Below are 19,404 nucleotides of genomic sequence, written 5' to 3'. Positions count from 1 at the left end.
GGGACCAGGCAGCTCCTGGCGCTGGGAACAGGCAGCCCCCGGGGAGGGAGCTCGGGGGGGCACTGGCGGCCAGGGGGCCTGTGCTCCCTCCCCAATAAGTGGCACAAGCAGCTCTGGCCCCGCCCCCTTTAATCAGCTCCAAAGAGAACCGTAGAAAACAAAGTCTGTGCCCGTCCCGGCCGCCCCTCGGTGCCCTGCAGCATCTGCGCCGGCCCAGCCCCACAGTCTGAGCAGCTGGTGCAGCCCCAGCCGGCTGTTCACTTCACAAACACCACGCTGCTGCTGTTGGAATTGCGGGAAGCCAGCCAGGCCAGGAACACGTCCCTGGGAAGGGAGACAGTGAGCGTCAGAGGTGGAAAGAACACAGGCATGTGGGGGGGAGGGGGGGGCAGCGCCCATGGAACACAACGCAGGAAGAGGCTGGGGGCACAGTGCCCAGGTCCCTGCCCCAGGACAGGCAGGGGGGGAAGTTTGGGGGGCACAGAGTGGGGGGATCTAGCCCCCACGTTCCTGCCCCGGGACAGAAAGGGGGTGTTTGGGGGGCACAGAGTGGGGGATCTAGCCCCCACGTCCCTGCTCCGGGACAGAAAGGGGGTGTTTGGGGGGCACAGAGTGGGGGGATCTAGCCCCCAGGTCCCTGCCCTGGGGCAGAAAGGGGGTGTTTGGGGGACACAGAGTGGGGGATCTAGCCCCCACGTCCCTGCTCCGGGACAGAAAGGGGGTGTTTGGGGGGCACAGAGTGGGGGGATCTAGCCCCCAGGTCCCTGCCCTGGGGCAGAAAGGGGGTGTTTGGGGGGCACAGAGTGGGGGGATCTAGCCCACACGTCCCTGCCCCAAGACAGAAAGGAGGTGTTTGGGGGACACAGGGGGGATCTAGCCACCACGTCCCTGCTCCGGGACAGAAAGGGGGTGTTTGGGGGGCACAGAGTGGGGGGGATCTAGCCACCACGTCCCTGCTCCGGGACAGAAGGGGGGTGTTTGGGGGGCACAGAGTGGGGGGGATCTAGCCGCCACGTCCCTGCTCCGGGACAGAAAGGGGGTGTTTGGGGGACACGGGGGGGGATCTAGCCCCCAGGTCCCTGCTCCGGGACAGAAGGGGGGTGTTTGGGGGGCACAGAGTGGGGGGATCTAGCCCCCAGGTCCCTGCTCCGGGACAGAAAGGGGGTGTTTGGGGGACACAGGTGTCATGAGCACAGCGCTCACATCCCTGGTTGGGGGGCACGGACACAGCTGCCCCCTCACCTGCAGTGCTTGACGACGCACTCGCTGCTGCAGTATTCGTTGTCCCAGTCGGTGCTGGGCACAGGCGGGTTGGCGCAGCCGGAGCGCACGCAGCGGGGTCGCGGCGACAGCGCCACTGGCGACTCCGACACCAGCTCCACGTCCATCTGCGTTGGGGACTCCACCTGCACGCAAGGGGGGGAGGCGGTGGTCACCTGCCCCTCTGGTCACCGTAATCCCTCCCCTCAGCACCCAACCTGTCCCCCAGGTTACCCCTCCCCACCGGCCCCCATACCTCGGGCACCACATCAGCCGTGATCATCTCCACGGGCTCCGGGGAGCCCTGAGGCTCTGGGCTGGGCCGCTCAGGACTGGCCTCCTCAGGCTGCAGGGCCACGGGCTGGATCTGCAGGGCTGGTGGGGGCAGGATTTTGATCTGCAGGGGCGGGGGCTGCTGCTGCAGGTGGAGCCGCACCTTCTGCTGCAGCGGGGGCTGCTGCATGGCCTGCAGGGGCGGAGGGGGCTGCAGCACAGCCACCTGGGTCCCAGCGGCGGGCTGGGGTGGGGGCATCTGCTGCAGGGGCGGGGGCTGGAGCCGGGGCAACTGCATGGAGGCGGCGGCGGCGGCGGCTGCAGCCTGCAGCACAGAGCGGGTGACGATCTGCGTGGCGCCCGTGCCCAGCTGCAGCCCCCGGGAGGTGACGGGGATGACGGTGACCACGCCGCCCTGCGAGGACACGGCCAGCGAGGATGGCAGGATCTGCTTGGGGATGATGATCTTGGTGAAGCTGGGGGTTGCCGTCGGTGGGGAGCAGAGGTTTCCGGGGGCGGGCGCTGGTGGGGGGGCAGCTGGCGGGGACTCCAGAACTGGCGAGGGGGTGGCAGGGGCAGGAGTTGGTGACGGCTGAGCAGCAGCTGGGGGCGGTGCCGGGGTCAGGTCCAGCTCCGGCGTCTCGGCTGCCGTCTGCAGAGGAAGAGAGATTAGCCCAAGAGCCAAGAAAGTAGGGCAGGGCCCCAGGAGACCCGAACCGTGCAGGGCAGCCCACCAGAGAGGAGTCCTGGGGACAGGCTGCTGAGCCAGGGCCTTCGGAGAACCTGCTATGGTTTCACTGGACTGCCTGGGCCCTTTGCTCTAACCAGCCCCCTCCACATCCTCTCCTCTCCCCTCTCCAGCAAGCCCAGCCTGCTTGAGATCCATGGGGCACGGACCAGCCACATAGGGCTGAGTGCCGATGCCCGGTACAGGATGGAGAGTGACACAAACCCACTGAGCCAGTGAGTGTCCTGCCGGGGGCAGCGAGGGGACTCAGAGACATGGGAGCAGGCCAGCCCAGCTGTGGCGGGGGTGGGGGCCTGGCCCCCTTACCTGACACACCTGGATGGCCCGATAAGCCGCCAGCGCCTTCAGATACTCCTTCTTCGCCGCCTCTGTCTTCCGCTTGTACACCTGGCCAGGAGGAACAGAGTCAACAGCAATGCCCATCCCATCCCACCTGCCTGCTCCTAGCCCAGCCACCCTCGCCCCTCCCTCACCTGCCTGTACTCAGCCCCCCTCGCTCAACGTCCAATCCATTTCATACACACAGAATGGGAAGTGACTGACTAGGAAGGAGTACGGCAGAAAGGGATCTAGGGGTCAGAGTGGGCCACAAGCTAAATACGAGTCAACAGTGTGACGCTGTTGCAAAAAAAGCAACGTGATTCTGGGCGGCATTAACAGGAGTGTTGTGAGCAAGACACGAGGAGTCATTCTTCCGCTCTACTCTGTGCTGGTCAGGCCTCAGCTGGAGTACTGTGTCCAGTTCTGGGCACCGCATTTCAAGAAAGATGTGGAGAAATCGGAGAAAGTCCAGAGAGGAACAAGAATGATGAAAGGTCTGGAGAACATGAGCTGTGCAGGAAGACGGAAAGAACTGGGCTTGCTTAGTTTGGAAAGGAGAAGATTGAGAGAGGACATGATAGTGGTTTTCAGGTATCTAAAAGGGTGTCAAAAGGAGGAGGGAGAAAATTATTCTTCCTGGCCTCTGAGGACAGGACAAGAATCAATGGACTTAAACTGCAGCAAGGGAGGTTTAGGTTGGACATTAGGAAAAAGTTCCTGTCAGGCTGGTTAAACACTGGAATAAGTTGTCTAGAGAGGTTGTGGAATCCCCATCTCTGGAGATATTTAAGAGCAGGTTAGATAAACGTCTATCAGGGATGGTCTAGATGGTGCTGGGTCCTGCCATGAGGGCAGGGGACTGGACTCGATGACCTCTCGAGGTCCCTTCCAGTCCTAATGTTCTATGATAATCTGTGATCCCCGCCTGCCCCCACCTGTTTCTGCTCCTCGCCCAAGCTGTCCCACATGGAGGCCACGATCTTGGAGACCTCCCCAAAGGTGGCATTGGGGTTCTGGCCCTTAATGGCGGCCTGTGTGTCACGGAAGAATAGGGCGTAGGCCGAGACTGGCTTCTGCGGCTCGTTCGGGTCCTTCTTCTTCTTCTGCTTCTTGGCAGGTTTCTGCTTCCGTCCCGTGTCCAGCACTGCCGGCGCGGCCTTCTGGGCTGGCACCACCTGCTGCTGCTGCTGCTGCTGCTGCTGCTGCTGCTGCTGTTGCTGTTGCTGCTGTTGCTGGAGAGAAAGGCAGGTGTCACCTTCTGCAGCACAAAGGTGGGGCCAGAGGGCAGGAGCTTTGAGCACTAGCAGGGCCCAGTGGGGCCTGTAGGAGCCAGCAGAGCTGTGGAGGGGCACAGAACAGGAAAAAGGGGCACTGGCAGAGCCAAGGGGCGCAACTGAGCCCATGGGGGCCAGGAAATGTGGATGGCAGCGGGGCCCATGTGTGGGATGGAAGCTGGCCAGGCTGAGGGGAGGAGGCGTGGGTGCCGGCCGGGCCAGCAGCATCTCACCCGTCTGAACTCCTCAGCCTCATCCTCCTGCAGGGAGCTGGTGGGGGAGGGTGTAGTGGAGAGCCGCTCCTCAGGCGAGGGGGCAGCAGGCGGCAGGATGGGGGCCGCCCCCAGGCTCAGGCCCAACTGGGAGCTGAGCTCGGACTGGTCGATGGTGGTCAGCTGGCCATGCCCCATCAGTGCCCCAGGGCTCATGGGCACGTCGATGGTGACGGGTGGGTTGGCGTTGTACTGGGTGCCCATGGAGTGATCCAGGTCCTGGGGGGGACAGACACAAAGCTGGGGAGCTGGCACAGGGAGGCACTGCCCTCTGCAGCACCAGCCCCCTGCAATCCTCCAGCCTGCTGTGTTCTGGTACCAGCCCTCCCAGCACGAACCCCCCAGCCACCCATGAAGAGCACAGTGCCTCTCCCGGGCAGCGCCTTGCAACACCATCTGTCCACCCCACCCCTTGCCCTGCCCAGGCCCTCACCATGGCCAGCCCCCCTGCCAGGAGCCCGCCGCCCTGCTCCATGAGGCCGTGGTTCATGCCCACGGGCATGTCGAGGCCCTGCACGCCATACTGAGTAGAGAAGCCGGTGTCGGGCGCACTGCCGGGGTCCCCCAGCTCATCAAAGTGCCCCACCACGTCAGAGACTGCCAGTGAAGGGTCGGCATCTAGGGGGATGGGTGGTATCTCAAACTCCTCGTCCCCCAGGCTAGGCGTGTGGAACGTCTGCAGAAAGGGGAGAGATGCAGAGTCAGTGCCCCCTGCTCCGGCCAACCCGGGCCCCCGTCTTCCTGGTACCCACTGCTGCCCTCCTCTGGCCAGGCCACCCCCTCACCTGAGTACCCGCTGCTGCTCCTCCCCAGGCCAGGGTCAGAATCTGTAGCATGCCCCATCTTTTAAGCCTTCCCTCAGAGAGATCCCTTCAGTGAGCCAGACCCCCAGGGGTCCCACTCTTCCTTCAGAACAGCAACATGGCTATAACATCTCTGAGGCAAAGACACCCCCACCACTTCGCCCCGAGCACCTCTCTGCAAGTCCCACAGCACCAGGGACCAGCACACCCAGCGGGCGACCACCGTGATGGCAGGCAGCCTCTTCCACCCTAGCCTGGCCAGAGACACGCTCCATGCTGGCCAAGCCACAGCCCCCTCAGGCAACGGAACATCTTGGGTTCCTCTAGCTGCCTCTGCTCCTTGCTCAGTTCCAGGTGAGCCCGTATCTCCCATGGGCCAGCTCCAGCCTCCATCCATGGGCTCTGCTCGGCCCCCTTCCCAAATCCATCTCCCGTTTTCCACTCCTGGCCTCAGCACCTCTCACCTCCGCCCCCGACAGGAAGGGGTGGGCCGCCCCCGTGATGGCTAGGTAGTTGTCGTTTCCTCCAGGGAACTACAGGAGACAGAAAAGGAGATGTAGGGGGAGGGAGCTTTCGGCGTGACTTTCACACCACCACGTGTAAGTAGGGATGTTAAGAGTCGGCTAAGTAGGTAACCATATAACTACTGATTACACAGTTACCCGCAGCAAAGCCGCCCCTCGAGGACTGGCTGAGTGTCACCGACACCATTAACCGACAAGGTGATGCTTATTGGTTAAACAGCGAGTCGGTGACATACGGACATCCCTTGAAGTGTGGACAAGGCCTGGCTCACGGGTTCTTTGCCCCTCAAAGGTGTCTTACATTTCAGTCAGGCTGGTGTGAGCAGTAAGTGGACACCGAAACCAGCATCCAGCGCCGGGAAGTTTCCAAGTGCGAGTCAAACCAACCAAACCAGTTTGACACCATTGGCAGGCAGGGGTGGGATTCGCGTCCCCAGAGAAAGGCAGGAGGGCCCGTGGGTCGAGACGCAGCCCCTTCACTACCTGGGCATCAGGCCTCGTCCAGACCGGCGCTGGGCTCTGGAGCGGGCAGCGCTGCACCCGTATACGGCGCCGCCGCTGCGAGAGACACAGCGTCCGCTGGAGCAATCAGGCCGGTGCCAGAGCCCGACTGGCCGCCGCAGCCAACACACCTCTGGAGGGCAGAAGGGCTGGCTCCCAGGGGGGGGGCACTACGGGCAGGACACAGCTGAGCTGCTGACTTCACCCCAGCCCCCCACTACCCACCTAGCTCACCCGCCAAATCCCCCCACCCCCCACAAATCCAGCCCCACAGCCCCACCTAGCCCAGCCGCCAAATCCCCCCACCCCCCACAAACCCAGCCCCACAGCCCCCACCTAGCCCAGCCGCCAAATCCCCCCACCCCCCACACACCCAGCCCCACAGCCCCCACCTAGCTCACCCGCCAAATCCCCCCACCCCCACAAACCCAGCCCCACAGCCCCCACCTAGCCCAGCCGCCAAATCCCCCACCCCCCACAAACCCAGCCCCACAGCCCCCACCTAGCCCAGCCGCCAAATCCCCCCACCCCCCACACACCCAGCCCCACAGCCCCCACCTAGCTCACCCGCCAAATCCCCCCACCCCCCACAAACCCAGCCCCACAGCCCCACCTAGCCCAGCCGCCAAATCCCCCCACCCCCACAAACCCAGCCCCACAGCCCCACCTAGCCCAGCCGCCAAATCCCCCACCCCCCACAAACCCAGCCCCCACCTAGCCCAGCCGCCAAATCCCCCACCCCCCACAAACCCAGCCCCCACCTAGCCCAGCCGCCAAATCCCCCCACCCCCCACAAACCCAGCCCCCACCCCCCACCTAGCCCAGCCGCCAAATCCCCCACCCCCCGCAAACCCAGCCCCACAGCCCCACCTAGCCCAGCCGCCAAATCCCCCCACCCCCCACACACCCAGCCCCGCCCCCTCTCACCTCCATGGTCCCAGTGGCCGCCTCCGCGACTGAGCGACCCGACCCGACCCTCCGAGTCCTTGCCCGGAACCGGAAATCGCCCCCCGTCTCCGGTGTATGGCGTCACTTCCGGTGCCGGCCGCAAGTGGCGCGGCCCTGGAGACGGGCCCGCGACCCGGTTGCCAAGGAGGGGCTGGAGGGGTGCCGGAAAGAGAACAGTAGAGACGGGCCTGGTCACGAGACAGAGCGGCACCGGAAGTGGCGCCATAGAGTTCAGAAGGGGTGAAGGCTAGCGCGACCGGAAGTGGAACCATGGAGTTGACAAAGGGTGGAGGCTAGCGCGACCGGAAGCGGCGCCATAGAGTTGACAAAGGGTGGAGGCTAGCGCGACCGGAAGTGGCGCCATAGAGTTGACAAAGGGTGGAGGCTAGCGCGCCACATTAACTGCACCATAGAGTAAGCGGCGTGCTAGGCATAGAGCGGCTCCTCTTGCCGGAAGTAGAGCAGCGAAGAAGGCATAGGGTGCGGGCAGAGCGGCACCGGAAGTAGAGCAGTGGAGTCCGGCACGGGGTGGGGCTAGAGAGACCTTTGGCGGACCCGCTTGTGGCATCATGTCTTATGCCTACCTCTTCAAGTACATCATCATCGGGGACACCGGTACCGGGCCGGGCCGCGGGGGCTGTGGGGGAGGGGCAGGGGACGGGGGCTGTGGGGGAACGGGGGGGCTGTGGGGGGGCAGGGGCAGGGGACGGGGGCTGTGGGGGAGGGGCAGGGAACGGGGGGCTGTGGGGGACGGGGGGCTGTGGGGGAGGGGCAGGGAACGGGGGGCTGTGGGGGAGGGGCAGGGGACGGGGGCTGTAGGGGAACGGGGGGCTGTGGGGGAGGGGCAGGGGACGGGGGCTGTGGGGGACCGGGGGGGGGCTGTGGGGGAGGGGCAGGGGACGGGGGCTGTGGGGGACCGGGGGGGCTGTGGGGGAGGGGCAGGGGACGGGGGCTGTGGGGGACCGGGGGGGCTGTGGGGGAGGGGCAGGGGACGGGGGCTGTGGGGGACCGGGGGGCTGTGGGGGAGGGGCAGGGGACGGGGGCTGTGGGGGAACGGGGGGCTGTGGGGGAGGGGCAGGGGACGGGGGCTGTGGGGGAGGGGCTGAGGACGGGGGCTGGGGGGGAGGGGCTGAGGACGGGGGCTGTGAGGGAACGGGGGGCTGTGGGGGAGGGGCAGGGGACGGGGCTGTGGGGAGGGGGCGGGGGCCGTGGGTGGGGAACAGGAGGGATACTGACAGTCTCTCTCCCCAGGGGTGGGGAAATCCTGCCTCCTGCTGCAGTTCACAGACAAGCGCTTCCAGCCCGTCCACGACCTGACCATTGGTGAGAGCAGGGCTGGGCTGGCAGGGGCCGTGGGTGGGGAACGAGGGGCACTGGCAGGGCTGGGGGACAGGGGCTGTGAGCCGGGAATGCAGGGGGGAGGCAGGGGCTGCAGGGCACCGGCAGAGCACTTGTGTTGGCCAGGGCGCACTGGGGCTGTCCCATTGGGTCTTCCTAGAAGGTTTCTGCTCTTTGCCTCTTTTTGCCAGGTGTGGAGTTTGGGGCTCGGATGATCAACATTGACAGCAAACAGATCAAGCTGCAGATCTGGGACACGGTGAGACGAGGGGTGGGCAGTAGGGCTGGGGGCGGCAATTGGGACAGCGGGAATATTGGGGCTGGGATATAGATTGGGAGATGGAGCTGTGGGGGGCGGTTACTCAGATGTGCTGGCCTGTGGGGTCTAATGGAGCTTCAGGATGCAGGGGGCTGACTTGGGGGTGATGAGGGGACTAGGGGGCTGGGCAAGCCAGATGTGGGCTGGGGGAATGGTAGGATGGAGGAACTGAGCCAGGCCCCAGTGGAGAGCTGTGGACCTGGGCAGAGCCATGGGGCAGGGGGAGCCATACCCTGGGGCGAAGTCAAATCAGGGGAGCTGCTGTACTCAACATCCCTCCTCTCCTGTCCAGGCTGGGCAGGAGTCGTTTCGTTCCATCACCCGCTCATACTACCGTGGTGCGGCCGGGGCACTGCTGGTCTATGACATCACTAGGTAAGGCCTGCCCCACCCGCCATACCTCCCACTGACATGCTTGGAGCCTGGGGACCTCCCAGCCCCCTCTGTGCCAGGATGGGTAGGAATGGTGGCCCTAGCCTCTGGAGGTGGGTGACGGGAGAGATCATGTGACGATTACCTGTTGTGACACTGGGCTCGATGGACTTTTGCTCTGACCCCATGTGGCCGTTCTTATGCCCCACAGGCGGGAGACCTTTAACCACCTGACCACCTGGCTGGAGGACGCTCGGCAGCATTCCAGCTCCAACATGGTCATCATGCTCATTGGCAACAAGAGGTAGCCGGAGGCAAGGGGGCTGGGATCCACTTGGCAGGGAGGGGCGGATTCGGGCTGTCGAGGAGCTGGGAGAGCAGCCAGATGGGGGACACCTGTGGGGTAGGATGGGAAGGCGTCTCACCATGGGGGGATTCTCTGGGGCATGCAGGGATCCAGGGTGAAGCACAGAGGACCCAGGGAGTCAGTGGAGCAGGACCCCTGCCCAGCCGCGCTCACCCCCGCCCCTCGTGTCCCCGTAGCGACCTGGAATCTCGGCGGGACGTGCAGAAAGCGGAGGGCGAGGCCTTCGCACGGGAACATGGGCTGGTCTTCATGGAGACTTCGGCCAAGACATCCACCAACGTGGAAGAGGTGACTGGGAGAAAGGGAGGGGCTGAGGTTGTGGCCTGGGACTGCCCTTCCCTGCCACCTGCCTGTCTGCTTCCCACCTGATCTCCCTGTGTCCCTTCCCCTGCTCCCCTATCTCCTTCCTCTTCCCGCACCCTCTGTCGCTGCCAGTGGCATGGCGGTGCCCTGGCGTCACCCCTCCTACCCTGCCCGTGCATCCCTCCAATCCCAGGTTCACCTAGTGTTTCCCTCACAGATGGGGTGATGCATGGGACCCCGTTATATGGGAGGGAGGAGGGAGTTTCCCAGACTTGCCTCGTTTCAGCCCCACGTGTGTTGGGATTTTAGGCCTTCATTGACACAGCCAAGGAAATCTACAGGAAGATCCAACAGGGGCTCTTTGACGTCAACAACGAGGTGAGCCAAAGCTGCCCGCCCTGCCTGGGTCCCATTGCTCATCCCCCTCCCAGGGCCTGTAGGGCCATCCTGGACATCTAGGTCCCATTGCTCATCCCCCTCCCAGGGCCTGTAGGACCATCCTGGACATCTAGGTCCCATTGCTCATCCCCCTCCCAGGGCCTGTAGGGCCATCCTGGACATCTAGGTCCCATTGCTCATCCCCCTTCCAGGGCCTGTAGGACCATCCTGGACATCTAGGTCCCATTGCTCATCCCCCTCCCAGGGCCTGTAGGGCCATCCTGGACATCTAGGTCCCATTGCTCATCCCCCTCCCAGGGCCTGTAGGACCATCCTGGACATCTAGGTCCCATTGCTCATCCCCCTTCCAGGGCCTGTAGGACCATCCTGGACATCTAGGTCCCATTGCTCATCCCCCTCCCAGGGCCTGTAGGGCCATCCTGGACATCTAGGTCCCATTGCTCATCCCCCTCCCAGGGCCTGTAGGGCCATCCTGGACATCTAGGTCCCATTGTTCATCCCTCCCCCCACCACCTCAGGGCCTGTAGGACCATCCTGGACATCTAGGTCCCATTGCTCATCCCTCCCCCCACCACCTCAGGGCCTGTAGGACCATCCCGGTCACCTACATCCCATTGCTTGTCCCCCTCCCGGGGCCTGTAGGGCCATTGCTCGTCCCCTCCGCTCCCACCCCACCCCCGGGCCTGCAGGGCCATCCCGAACACCTGGGCTTCCCCTGCATCTCCCAGGCACAGGGGTGAGTGCCCCATGCTGCTATCTTGAATGCCTGGGTCCCATTCCCAACCCCAGGGTCTCATTAAGGGGGGAGCGGTTGTGGGGCTCTGGGGCAGGGTCTTCCCTTGCGTAACCTTCCCTCTCTCTTCTAGGCAAATGGGATCAAGATTGGGCCACAGCAACCGTCGGGCATAGCTCCTGGCGCCGGCACCCGTCACAGCCCCCAGGGCTCTGGAGACAGCTCAGGCTGCTGCTAGGCGCCCCGCAGTGCCCTCTGGTGGTGTCAGAGCCCCTGACTCACCCTCTGCTCCCGCGGGGTGAGACCAGCCCGCAGCCCTGGTGAGGAAGTTGGCTCCCAGCGGAAGTGGGGAGATCTCCTGTCCTGACCCCATGGAGGGGAGCAAGGACCCGATGCCTCCTGGATCATGCCTGGGGGGCAGTTAAAGATCCTGCCCCTAAACATTCCTCCCTGTAAGCTGGGGGGGCAGGGGCCAAGATGGGTCTGGAGTCTCCCCCTGTCAGTGCCTTCTTGCTTCTGCTGCATCTCTGACTGCCTAGGACGCACCAAGGCTTCCCTTCCTGGGGACTGAGGGGTCCTGACTGCGGACCCCCCCCATGCTGCCTATGTGTTCCTGGCCAGGAGCCTCTCCCCTTTTAACTGTATCATTCTCTGGCTCCTCGTCTATTAAACATGTACGTGTCTGCAACCCGCACTCTGCATCTCTGCTTATAGGGGAACTGTGGCCCTACCCCCCAGCTCCCCGCGTGCTTGGGAAAGAACCCAGGGGTCCTGGCTCCCAGCTTCCCCCTCTCCTCCCTGCTCTAACCACTAGACCCCTTCCCACTCCTCCCTATTCCTGTCCCAGAGCTGGAGAAAGAACCCAGGACTCCTGGCTCCCATCCCCCTCCTAATCACCCCACTGATGGAAGATGTATTCCTTTGTCTGCCTGGGTGGGTGGGACTGAGCTTTTCTAAATATCTTGACGGATTCAAGTACTGAGTTCCCCATTCTCCTTACAGAGCTCTGAGCATCTGGCCCGTGTGTCTCCGGGCACAGGGGGACAGGTGGGTGAACATGATGACAACACAGAGGCCCAGATGCTGGTGACGGGGCCATAGGTTGCGCATGCTCACCTCTGCTGCTAGGGCAGCGTTTAACAGTCAGGGAAGGGGGTTGCAAAGACCCCCAACCCTCCTCTTCTCAGCACGGTTCAGCGTGGTGCCCAGAGGGAACCAAACCCACCACCACCACCCAACCTCAGCTCTGGGGAAAGCTCCCTAAAGACATCCCTGGGGGCAGGCAGCAGGAGGACTGTGATGGCCAGCGGCTACCTGCGACTTGTGTTCTGCTAGGCGGGTTAGGAAATGAGACCTGAGTTCACTTTTCAAGTGGATTCTTTAACCTGCATCAAACTCCTGCGTGGTTGAATTCAGTTTAGCTTTATTCCCTTTAGGTGTAAATGAAAATCAGCTGAATCACCACCGCTTGAACCCTGAACAAGAGCTTCCGTGCAGGGATTTAATCTGGTTTAATGGATCCGTTTTAAATTCACCCCCTTTGTGTCCCATGTGGACAGCAAGCCACTTGAGCGGGGGAGACACTTGGGTATTCTGTGTCACTTGGACCACGTAGGTCCCAACCAGCTGATCTTTGTGTGCTACTGCTGTATAGGTTTTAATAGCATAGCAACACCAGGGCAGGGGTCATAGCTTTGGGGCGAAAATGTTTTGCTAAGAATTACATATATTTATATATATATGTAACATATGAATTTCTTCTCCTTCCCAGAAATATTTAACTATGTAAAATATTTGAAGGAGAAAATCTTGCAATTTTTCTGACAATTTTGGGGAAATTCACACTTTCAATTTTTTATTTTTCTATAGGAGAAAAAGGAGTTTAAAGGGGTTTAAATTGGAGGCTGTGAGGAGAAGAACCCATTTGTTTTTAATGTGTTCACATTTTCCCACTGGAAAAGTGAGCAAAGATTTTAACAAAACAAAGTGATTATTGGATGCCTGCCTTTCCTCTCTTTTTTTTTCCAGTGAGGTAAAAAATGAGAGAAAAATTACAATAAACAGAGAAAAGGAAAAACCCAGGAAATCCTATTCTTCTTAAAATTAAGCAATGTTTGATTTGTTTACAAACGCTTTCATTTTGGTGGGAAAAACACTTGTTTAGAATTTTGTAACAAAAGCCATTTTAAAACTTTAAAATGTTGAAGGAACAATACTTGTTTGTAGTCTTTTGAAGCGTTTTGCAAAGCAAACTTCTGACCTGGCTCATAAGTGCAGGGGACAGTTTCAAGTGGTGCACTGGCTTTGGTAGTGATGGACCCAGCTTGCAAGCCTGTCTCTAACTGTAAGAGGCATCTGCTGCCTCCTACAGAAGTTTTTCTGCTCGTGGAGGAACATGACCTTGCCAGACAACATGAGCTGTGCCAACACTGTCAGTGCTGCTGGGGTTTTGCTGGCGTACTGTTCAAACCCCGCCTGATGTATCTGTTACATGTAGACAAGGTCTTAGGACAGCACCAGCCTGAAGAAGTCCAGCCTCACAGGGAAGACATCTGGGAGTTATGAACTCATTCAAATGTTTTGATTTGTGTTTTGGTTTTGTTTGTTTGTTTTTTTCCCTATTTCTGAGGAGTGGGGGGAGAGAAACTTTTCCTATCAAAAAGCATGTTTTGTTGGGGGGAACCCTAGTTTTTTCTGGTTCCTTTTCCCATGGGTGCTGGATTAAAGTTTTGAAACTGTCAAATGCTTTTGTTTCAGAAGAGCAGGGGAATTCCTCCTTCCTGTTCCATCCTCTGCCTCTTGCCCCCCAGGAAATTAAGTGGGAGGGGCTACAGGAAGAGAGGAGGCATTTCCCCACTGTTTGTTTTACTTTTTTTCTTTTGACTTTGTTTAAAAAGCCCCATCAATCTTTTTCTGTGGGAAGTGGCTTTGTGGAAACAACTCGGATTAAAATGCTTTTTTTGGAGGAACATGTGTTAAGTACTGGGTCAGACCAGGTCCATCTAGCCCAGTATCCTATCTTCCCACAGTGGCCAGTGCCAGGCGCCCCATGGAATGAACAGAACGGAATCATCAGGCGACCCGTCCCTGTCACCCATTCCCAACCTCTGACAAACAGAGGCCAGAGGCACCCTCTCTGCCCACCCTGACTAATAGCCATGGATAGACTTAACCTCAATGAATTTTGAACTCTTTTAAAGTCCTGTTTAATTCATTTTTTTCCACGCTGGGTCATGATTTTATAGACCTGGAACATAAGAACGGCCATACTGTGTCAGAGCAAAGGTCCATCTAGCCCAATATCCTGTCTGCCAACAGTGGCCAATGCCAGATGCCCCAGAAGGAAGGAACACAACAGGTGATCACATCTCATGATCCCTCTCCTGTCATCCATTTCCAGACAGAGGCTAGGGACACCATTCCTACCCATCCTGGCTAATAGCATTGATGGACCTAACTTGCATGAATCTATCTAGCTCTTGTTTGAACCCTGTTAAAGTCCTAGCCTTCATAACATCCTCTGGGAAGGAGTTCCACAGGTTGACTGTGTGCTGAGTGAAGAAAAAACTTCCTTTAAACCTCCATCATATTTCCTTTAGTCACCTCTTTTCCAAGCTGAACTCTCCCAGTCTTATTAATCTCTCCTCATATGGCAGCCGTTCTCGGATCATTTTTGTTACCCTTTTCTGAACTTTTTCCAATTCTAAAATATCTTTGAGATGAGCTGACCACATATGTGTGCAGTATTCAAGATATAGGCGTGCCATGGATTTATATAGAGGCAATAAGACATTCTTTGTCTTTGTCTCTTTTTTTCTGATTTTTAATACTCTGTTTGCTTTTTTCACTGCTGCTGCACATTGAGTGGCTGTTTTCAGAGAACTATCCACAATGACTTCAAGATCTCTCTCTGGAGTGGTTATAGCTAAATGTAGTTGGGATGATATTTTCCAATGTGCATTATCTTGCATTTATCAACATTAAAATCCATGTGCCAGTTTGTTGCCAAGTCACCTAATGTGTTGAGCAGCTCCAGGACTCAGAGTCAAGCTGGAAGGGCTGAGAATCCCAGTAAGGGATGTTTTTGCTGAACACCAGTTGCTGGGCTTAGTACACAAGTTACATCTGGACAGGAGTGGTTTTGTGGGTATTTTTCCTTGCAATTTGGAGGTGCACAGGGCCATCTAGAGGTGAGCCATGGCCTGGTGGAGGCTGGCCAAGACAAGCCCCTGGGAAGCACAGCAGTGAGTAACAGTGGGAGTTAGAGGGGTCACAGAGGCTAATGTTTCTGGTATCTTTCTGGGGAGAATGAATGTGACCAGTCACTCATCCAGCTGTATCTGAATCCCCCTGGGGCTCAGTTTCCTTTGTGACCAGAGGCTATAGCTCTGCCTTCAGGCAGTGAGCTCAGAAATGGAGCAAAGCAAGCAGCCTCTGAGCCCTCCAGGGCAAATAGCTTTGTTCCTACCTTGCACTGGTGCTGCCGAGCATGCCACTGTAGGGAGCAAGGTGGGGCAGAACTAGACGTAGTGAGGTGTATCCCCACACTGACCACAGCTGTTGGCCAAATCCTGCTCCCATCTGTAAAATCCACACAGACTTGGAGGGGAGCTGCCGCCACCTGCTCTTAGTTCACTGCTTGTAGCTTTCTTCACACCTCCCAGAGCCCAGAACCCACCTAAAGCCCATCCGCACCCAGAATTGTCCAGATTCACACCACATGGGCTTGTTCCAGGAGAAGAGTGCCTGGTTTCTGCCTATCTTGAGGCCGGATCTACACTACTAGAAACGCTGGGCCAGCGACCTCTCCTAGTGTGAACACATCTTATGCTACCACGAAAAAAACGTTAGTTTGCTGGCACTTCCAGTCACTGCCTTGTTTATACCGGAAGAGTTTGTCTGGCCTAGCTGAACCCAGTCTGGCTACACAGGCAAGTCACCTGGTGGAGATGCAGTGTGCACCAGTAGAAGACTCACCCAGCCTTAATCTAGATTCATGTCTCAATGTAGACAAGACTAAAGGTACGTCTACATAGCAATGTTATTTTAAAATAACAGTCCACCTCTACACAGCAGGCAGGTCTTTCGATATACAGTCAAACTGGAGGACTTCTTACTCCGACTCCTGTAACCCTCATGGTATGAGGAGTAAGGGATGTCCAAGGAAGAGTACTCTATTTTGAAATAAGTGCTGTGTAGACACACCCTGCGAGTGCTAGCGGGAGTTGACCAAGAGTAAAGCTGGGTGTAGAACAGCCTTTGTGATTGTGAATACCAGGATTTAAACCACTGTGCCTCTTTGCAAATTGGGGATTAGAAGATTAAAGTAAATGGGTCCTGTGTTAATATTGCAAAAATACAGAGTTATGTGGGAGAAAAACCCACAGCCCTTGGGGAAACTTGTCAGTCTCAATGGTAAGCATAGACCAGATCTCCCCCAAGTGAAATCATTCTACCTATAGAAGAGCAGTTCTTGGTACGGCTGTGTGTAGACAGGAGCGTCGCTGGCCCATCTTTGTGGGTGAGGACATAGGCTGCTTCACAACCTTGACCCATAAAGCCATGCTGGTAGGAACGCCAGAGCCAGAGGGTTCATGTACTCATGTAGTTTCATTGACTGACTTCACAAGTGGACAACTTAAGAGTTGCCTATGTGGGGATGTCAATCCAGACAACGGCAGGATGTGAATTAAAAATGGAACAATTTAGAATAACTCCCAATGTGGGCCCTCTTATTTAGGAATAAAGTCTTGATTACTGAGAGGCACTCTGAAAAAATCAGTCTGGATTAACAATGTGAACTACAGAATAAAACCATATGCACAAAGATTTTTTTTTCAGAATACCTGTCCTACTTTAAATTTACACCCTGCCTTAATCCAAATTAACATCTCAATGTAGACTAAGGCTATGTCTAGACTACAATGCTTTATTGGAAAAAGGTTTGCAATTTGCATACCTTTTTCCAATAGTTTTGTCGGAAGAGGCTTTTCCTAAATTTGACCTGTTTTGGAAAATTTTGGAAAAACCTTCTCTTTCAGAAGAGCCCTTCTTCCTCGTGGAAGGAGGAAGACAGGGCTTCTGAAAGAGCATGTCTGCTCTTCCGCCAAAAAAAGTGGAAGAGCAGATGTGTTCCCTGGATACCTCCAATATCCTGGAAAACCCCATAGTCTAGACGTAGCCTCAGAAGGTGTGTCCAGACTACTGAGTTTTGTCGACAAAAGTGGACTTTTGTCAACAAAACTATACCAGCGTCTACACTGCCGCTGAGTTCTGTTGACATAACGTCGACAGAACTCAGCAGTTTTGTCAACGCTGGTATACCTCATTTTACAAGGCATAACACCTTCTGTCAACAGAAGGTGTTATTGCCTGTGGGGTTGCGTCTAGACTACAGGGCTCTGTCGACAAAGCAACTTGCTTTGTCGACAGAACTCAATGTGTCTGGACGCTCTTTGTCGACAGAAGTTTTGTCGACAGATACTGTCGACAAAACTTCTGTCGACAAAACCCGGTAGTCTAGACGTACCCAGAGTGTTGGCAGGAGCTAATCAAGAGCAACTCTGAGTGTGGACCAGCCTTTGAGATCATGACAGCCTGGATTGAAACCGCTGTGCTGCTTTGCAACATGGGAATTAGAGGGTTAAAGTAAAGGTCTCCTGTGTTCATTTGCAAAAATAGCTCCCTGCGCCGACCTCTTTCTGATGCTTCCATTCCATTGTGAAGGCCAGGCCTTGAACAGGGTTAAAAAAAGAGCTAGAGCCATGTCTACACTTGGAGACAAAAAGAAGCCACAGTCAATCTTCTGGGGTTTGAATGAGCAGGTCTGGGGAAGGTCTTAGTCCTGCTTCCACAAGGAATAAGGGAAGTCGGGGAGAGTGGCTCTGACTTCCCACAGTGCGGACAGCTCCATAAATCGAGTTAAGATACTTCGCCGTAAGAGGCGCAAGGAACGTAGCTGAAGCTGCGTCTCTACCGCGACTCCATCCCAGGCCAGGTCTGTCAATGGCTATTGACCGGGATGGGCAGGACTAGTGAACCTGGCTCAGGGGCTGGGGAGGGCAGCCTGTTCCCTAAGCAGGCACTGAAGGGGGCACCACTGCATTAAAGGGGGGGTAACAACTCCCCCCATGCACTCAGCATGCCCCCCCAGCCTGTCCCCTATAGGTGTCCGACCCACTGCCTGATTGAAACAAGGGTGTGGGGAAAAAATCCCCCGTGGGCTGCCGGGCGAGGGCGAGAGGGGCCAAATCCCGCAGGCCGCAGGGGGGTTAATTCCATGAGGGAGATTTTCAGTCAGGCACCACGCGGGGCAGCCCCAGCCGGGCCAAGGCCTCCCTCCACCCCTCCTCTCTGCGGAGACTTCCTGGAAGGGGTCTCAGCCTAACCTGCTAGCTGGCCCCGCCCCCGGGCTCGCGGCCGCAGCCGGGAGAGTGGGCGGGGCTTCGAGGGGCTGCGGGGTAGGTTGCGCCGCCCATGCTCCGCCGCCTTGTTCGCGCCGGGGGGGGGCCGCGCGGCGCGGGGCGAGGCCGAGGCGGCCGCAGGGGAGACCCCAGGTAGGTCCCCGCCCCCCCCGCCCGCACGGGTATTATGGGATGGCGGCGCGCCCGGCCGCGGGAGGCTGCCCAGGCGCGGAGGCCCCCCCCCCCCCCGAGGGATGGTCCAGCCCGGCCCCCATAGGGGGTAATGGGGGGGGCGCGTCCATATTGCACCGGGGGGTAGATGGGGGGCGGGTCCATGTTGCACCCGGCGGGGGGGCGGGTCCATGTTGCACCCGGCGGGGGGGGGGGAGGTTGAGGGCGGGTCCATGTTGCACCGGGAGGGGGAATTGGGGGGGCTGGGTCCATACTGCACTGGGGGGGAAATTAGGGGGGGCTGGACCCTTGTTGCACAGGAGGGGAATTGGGGCTGGGTCCATATTGCACGGGGGCAATGGGGGGGCTGGGTCCATATTGCACGGGGGCAATGGGGGGGCTGGGTCCATATTGCACGGGGGCAATGGGGGGGGGCTGGGTCCATATTGCACGGGGGCAATTGGGGGGGGGGGGCTGGGTCCATATTGCACGGGGGCAATGGGGGGGCTGGGTCCATATTGCACGGGGGCAATTGGGGGGGGCGGGGTCCATATTGCACGGGGGCAATTGGGGGGGGGCTGGGTCCATATTGCACCGGGGCAATTGGGGGGGGCTGGGTCCATATTGCACCGGGGCAATTGGGGGGGGGGCTGGGTCCATATTGCACGGGGGCAATTGGGGGGGGCTGGGTCCATATTGCACGGGGGTAATTGGGGGGGGCTGGGTCCATATTGCACCAGGGGTGTCCATGGCTCCCTGTCTTTGATGGGCAGAGGAAGTAGAAATGGGGGGGAGGATGCATCCAGGTAGCCCTTCCCTGGAGGTGCTGGGAACAGATCTGGGGGGTGTTGGTGAACACCCTGCTGTGCTTCTCTGGGAGAGGACGCATCAGGCTGCCTCTTGTGGGAGATTTCTGTGGGGAGGCTGCTGCCCTGCCTCTGGATTGACACCCCCACCCCGGGCCTGGGAGTTGCCTTCCTATGGGATGCAGGTGGGATTTGTAAGGGGGCATTCACTCAGGGTGGTCCCATGTTATTGGTGGGGGAGAAGGCACCTCAGCACCTCTCACCATGGC

At 58.6% G+C, this 19,404-nt stretch overlaps 3 protein-coding genes across 14 annotated transcripts in view; 2 read left to right on the top strand and 1 right to left on the bottom strand.

The window, feature by feature from the left end:
• Positions 1-112: 112 nt before the first annotated feature.
• Positions 113-7,107, bottom strand: TOX4 (TOX high mobility group box family member 4). Of its 7 annotated transcripts, none has more exons than XM_075912310.2 (9): positions 6,904-7,107; positions 5,416-5,484; positions 4,582-4,824; positions 4,110-4,367; positions 3,538-3,834; positions 2,588-2,668; positions 1,517-2,185; positions 1,243-1,406; positions 113-324 (listed from the first exon to the last, which is right to left on the bottom strand). In XM_075912310.2, exons 1-9 carry the CDS (start codon positions 6,907-6,909, stop codon positions 258-260), a joined length of 1,854 nt encoding a protein of 617 aa, XP_075768425.2. In that variant the 5' UTR covers positions 6,910-7,107; the 3' UTR covers positions 113-257. The 7 variants fall into 7 exon arrangements, with proteins under 7 accessions (XP_075768425.2, XP_089630341.1, XP_089630343.1 ...); XM_089774215.1 differs by having other exon boundaries at positions 3,538-3,828; XM_089774217.1 differs by having other exon boundaries at positions 3,538-3,825.
• A 194-nt stretch (positions 7,108-7,301) lies between these two features.
• Positions 7,302-11,443, top strand: RAB2B (RAB2B, member RAS oncogene family). Of its 2 annotated transcripts, none has more exons than XM_075912312.2 (8): positions 7,302-7,539; positions 8,176-8,247; positions 8,454-8,521; positions 8,874-8,956; positions 9,165-9,257; positions 9,497-9,608; positions 9,933-10,001; positions 10,889-11,443. In XM_075912312.2, the coding sequence occupies exons 1-8, from the start codon at positions 7,494-7,496 to the stop codon at positions 10,991-10,993; spliced, it is 648 nt and encodes a 215-aa protein (XP_075768427.1). In that variant the 5' UTR covers positions 7,302-7,493; the 3' UTR covers positions 10,994-11,443. The 2 variants fall into 2 exon arrangements, with proteins under 2 accessions (XP_075768427.1, XP_075768428.1); XM_075912313.2 differs by having other exon boundaries at positions 7,310-7,516.
• A 6,637-nt stretch (positions 11,444-18,080) lies between these two features.
• Positions 18,081-19,404, top strand: part of CHD8 (chromodomain helicase DNA binding protein 8) — a 42,841-nt gene continuing 41,517 nt past the window's right edge. For 2 of the 5 annotated variants that reach the window (XM_089774089.1, XM_089774085.1), the window contains exon 1: positions 18,157-18,311. The gene's annotated coding sequence lies outside the window, so the exon portion shown is untranslated. Of the gene's footprint in view, positions 18,312-18,416; positions 18,439-19,138; positions 19,321-19,404 lie in introns of those variants that run through there. The other 3 variants (XM_089774086.1, XM_089774088.1, XM_089774087.1) reach the window with 3 other exon arrangements.

The sequence above is a fragment of the Pelodiscus sinensis genome, chromosome 30 (assembly GCF_052426305.1).
Source record: "Pelodiscus sinensis isolate ZL-2025 chromosome 30, ASM5242630v1, whole genome shotgun sequence".
In the NCBI taxonomy this organism is placed as follows: Eukaryota; Metazoa; Chordata; order Testudines; family Trionychidae; genus Pelodiscus; species Pelodiscus sinensis.
The sequence above is the reverse complement of the archived record's forward strand: the minus strand, read 5'-3'. Positions and strand labels throughout refer to the sequence as shown.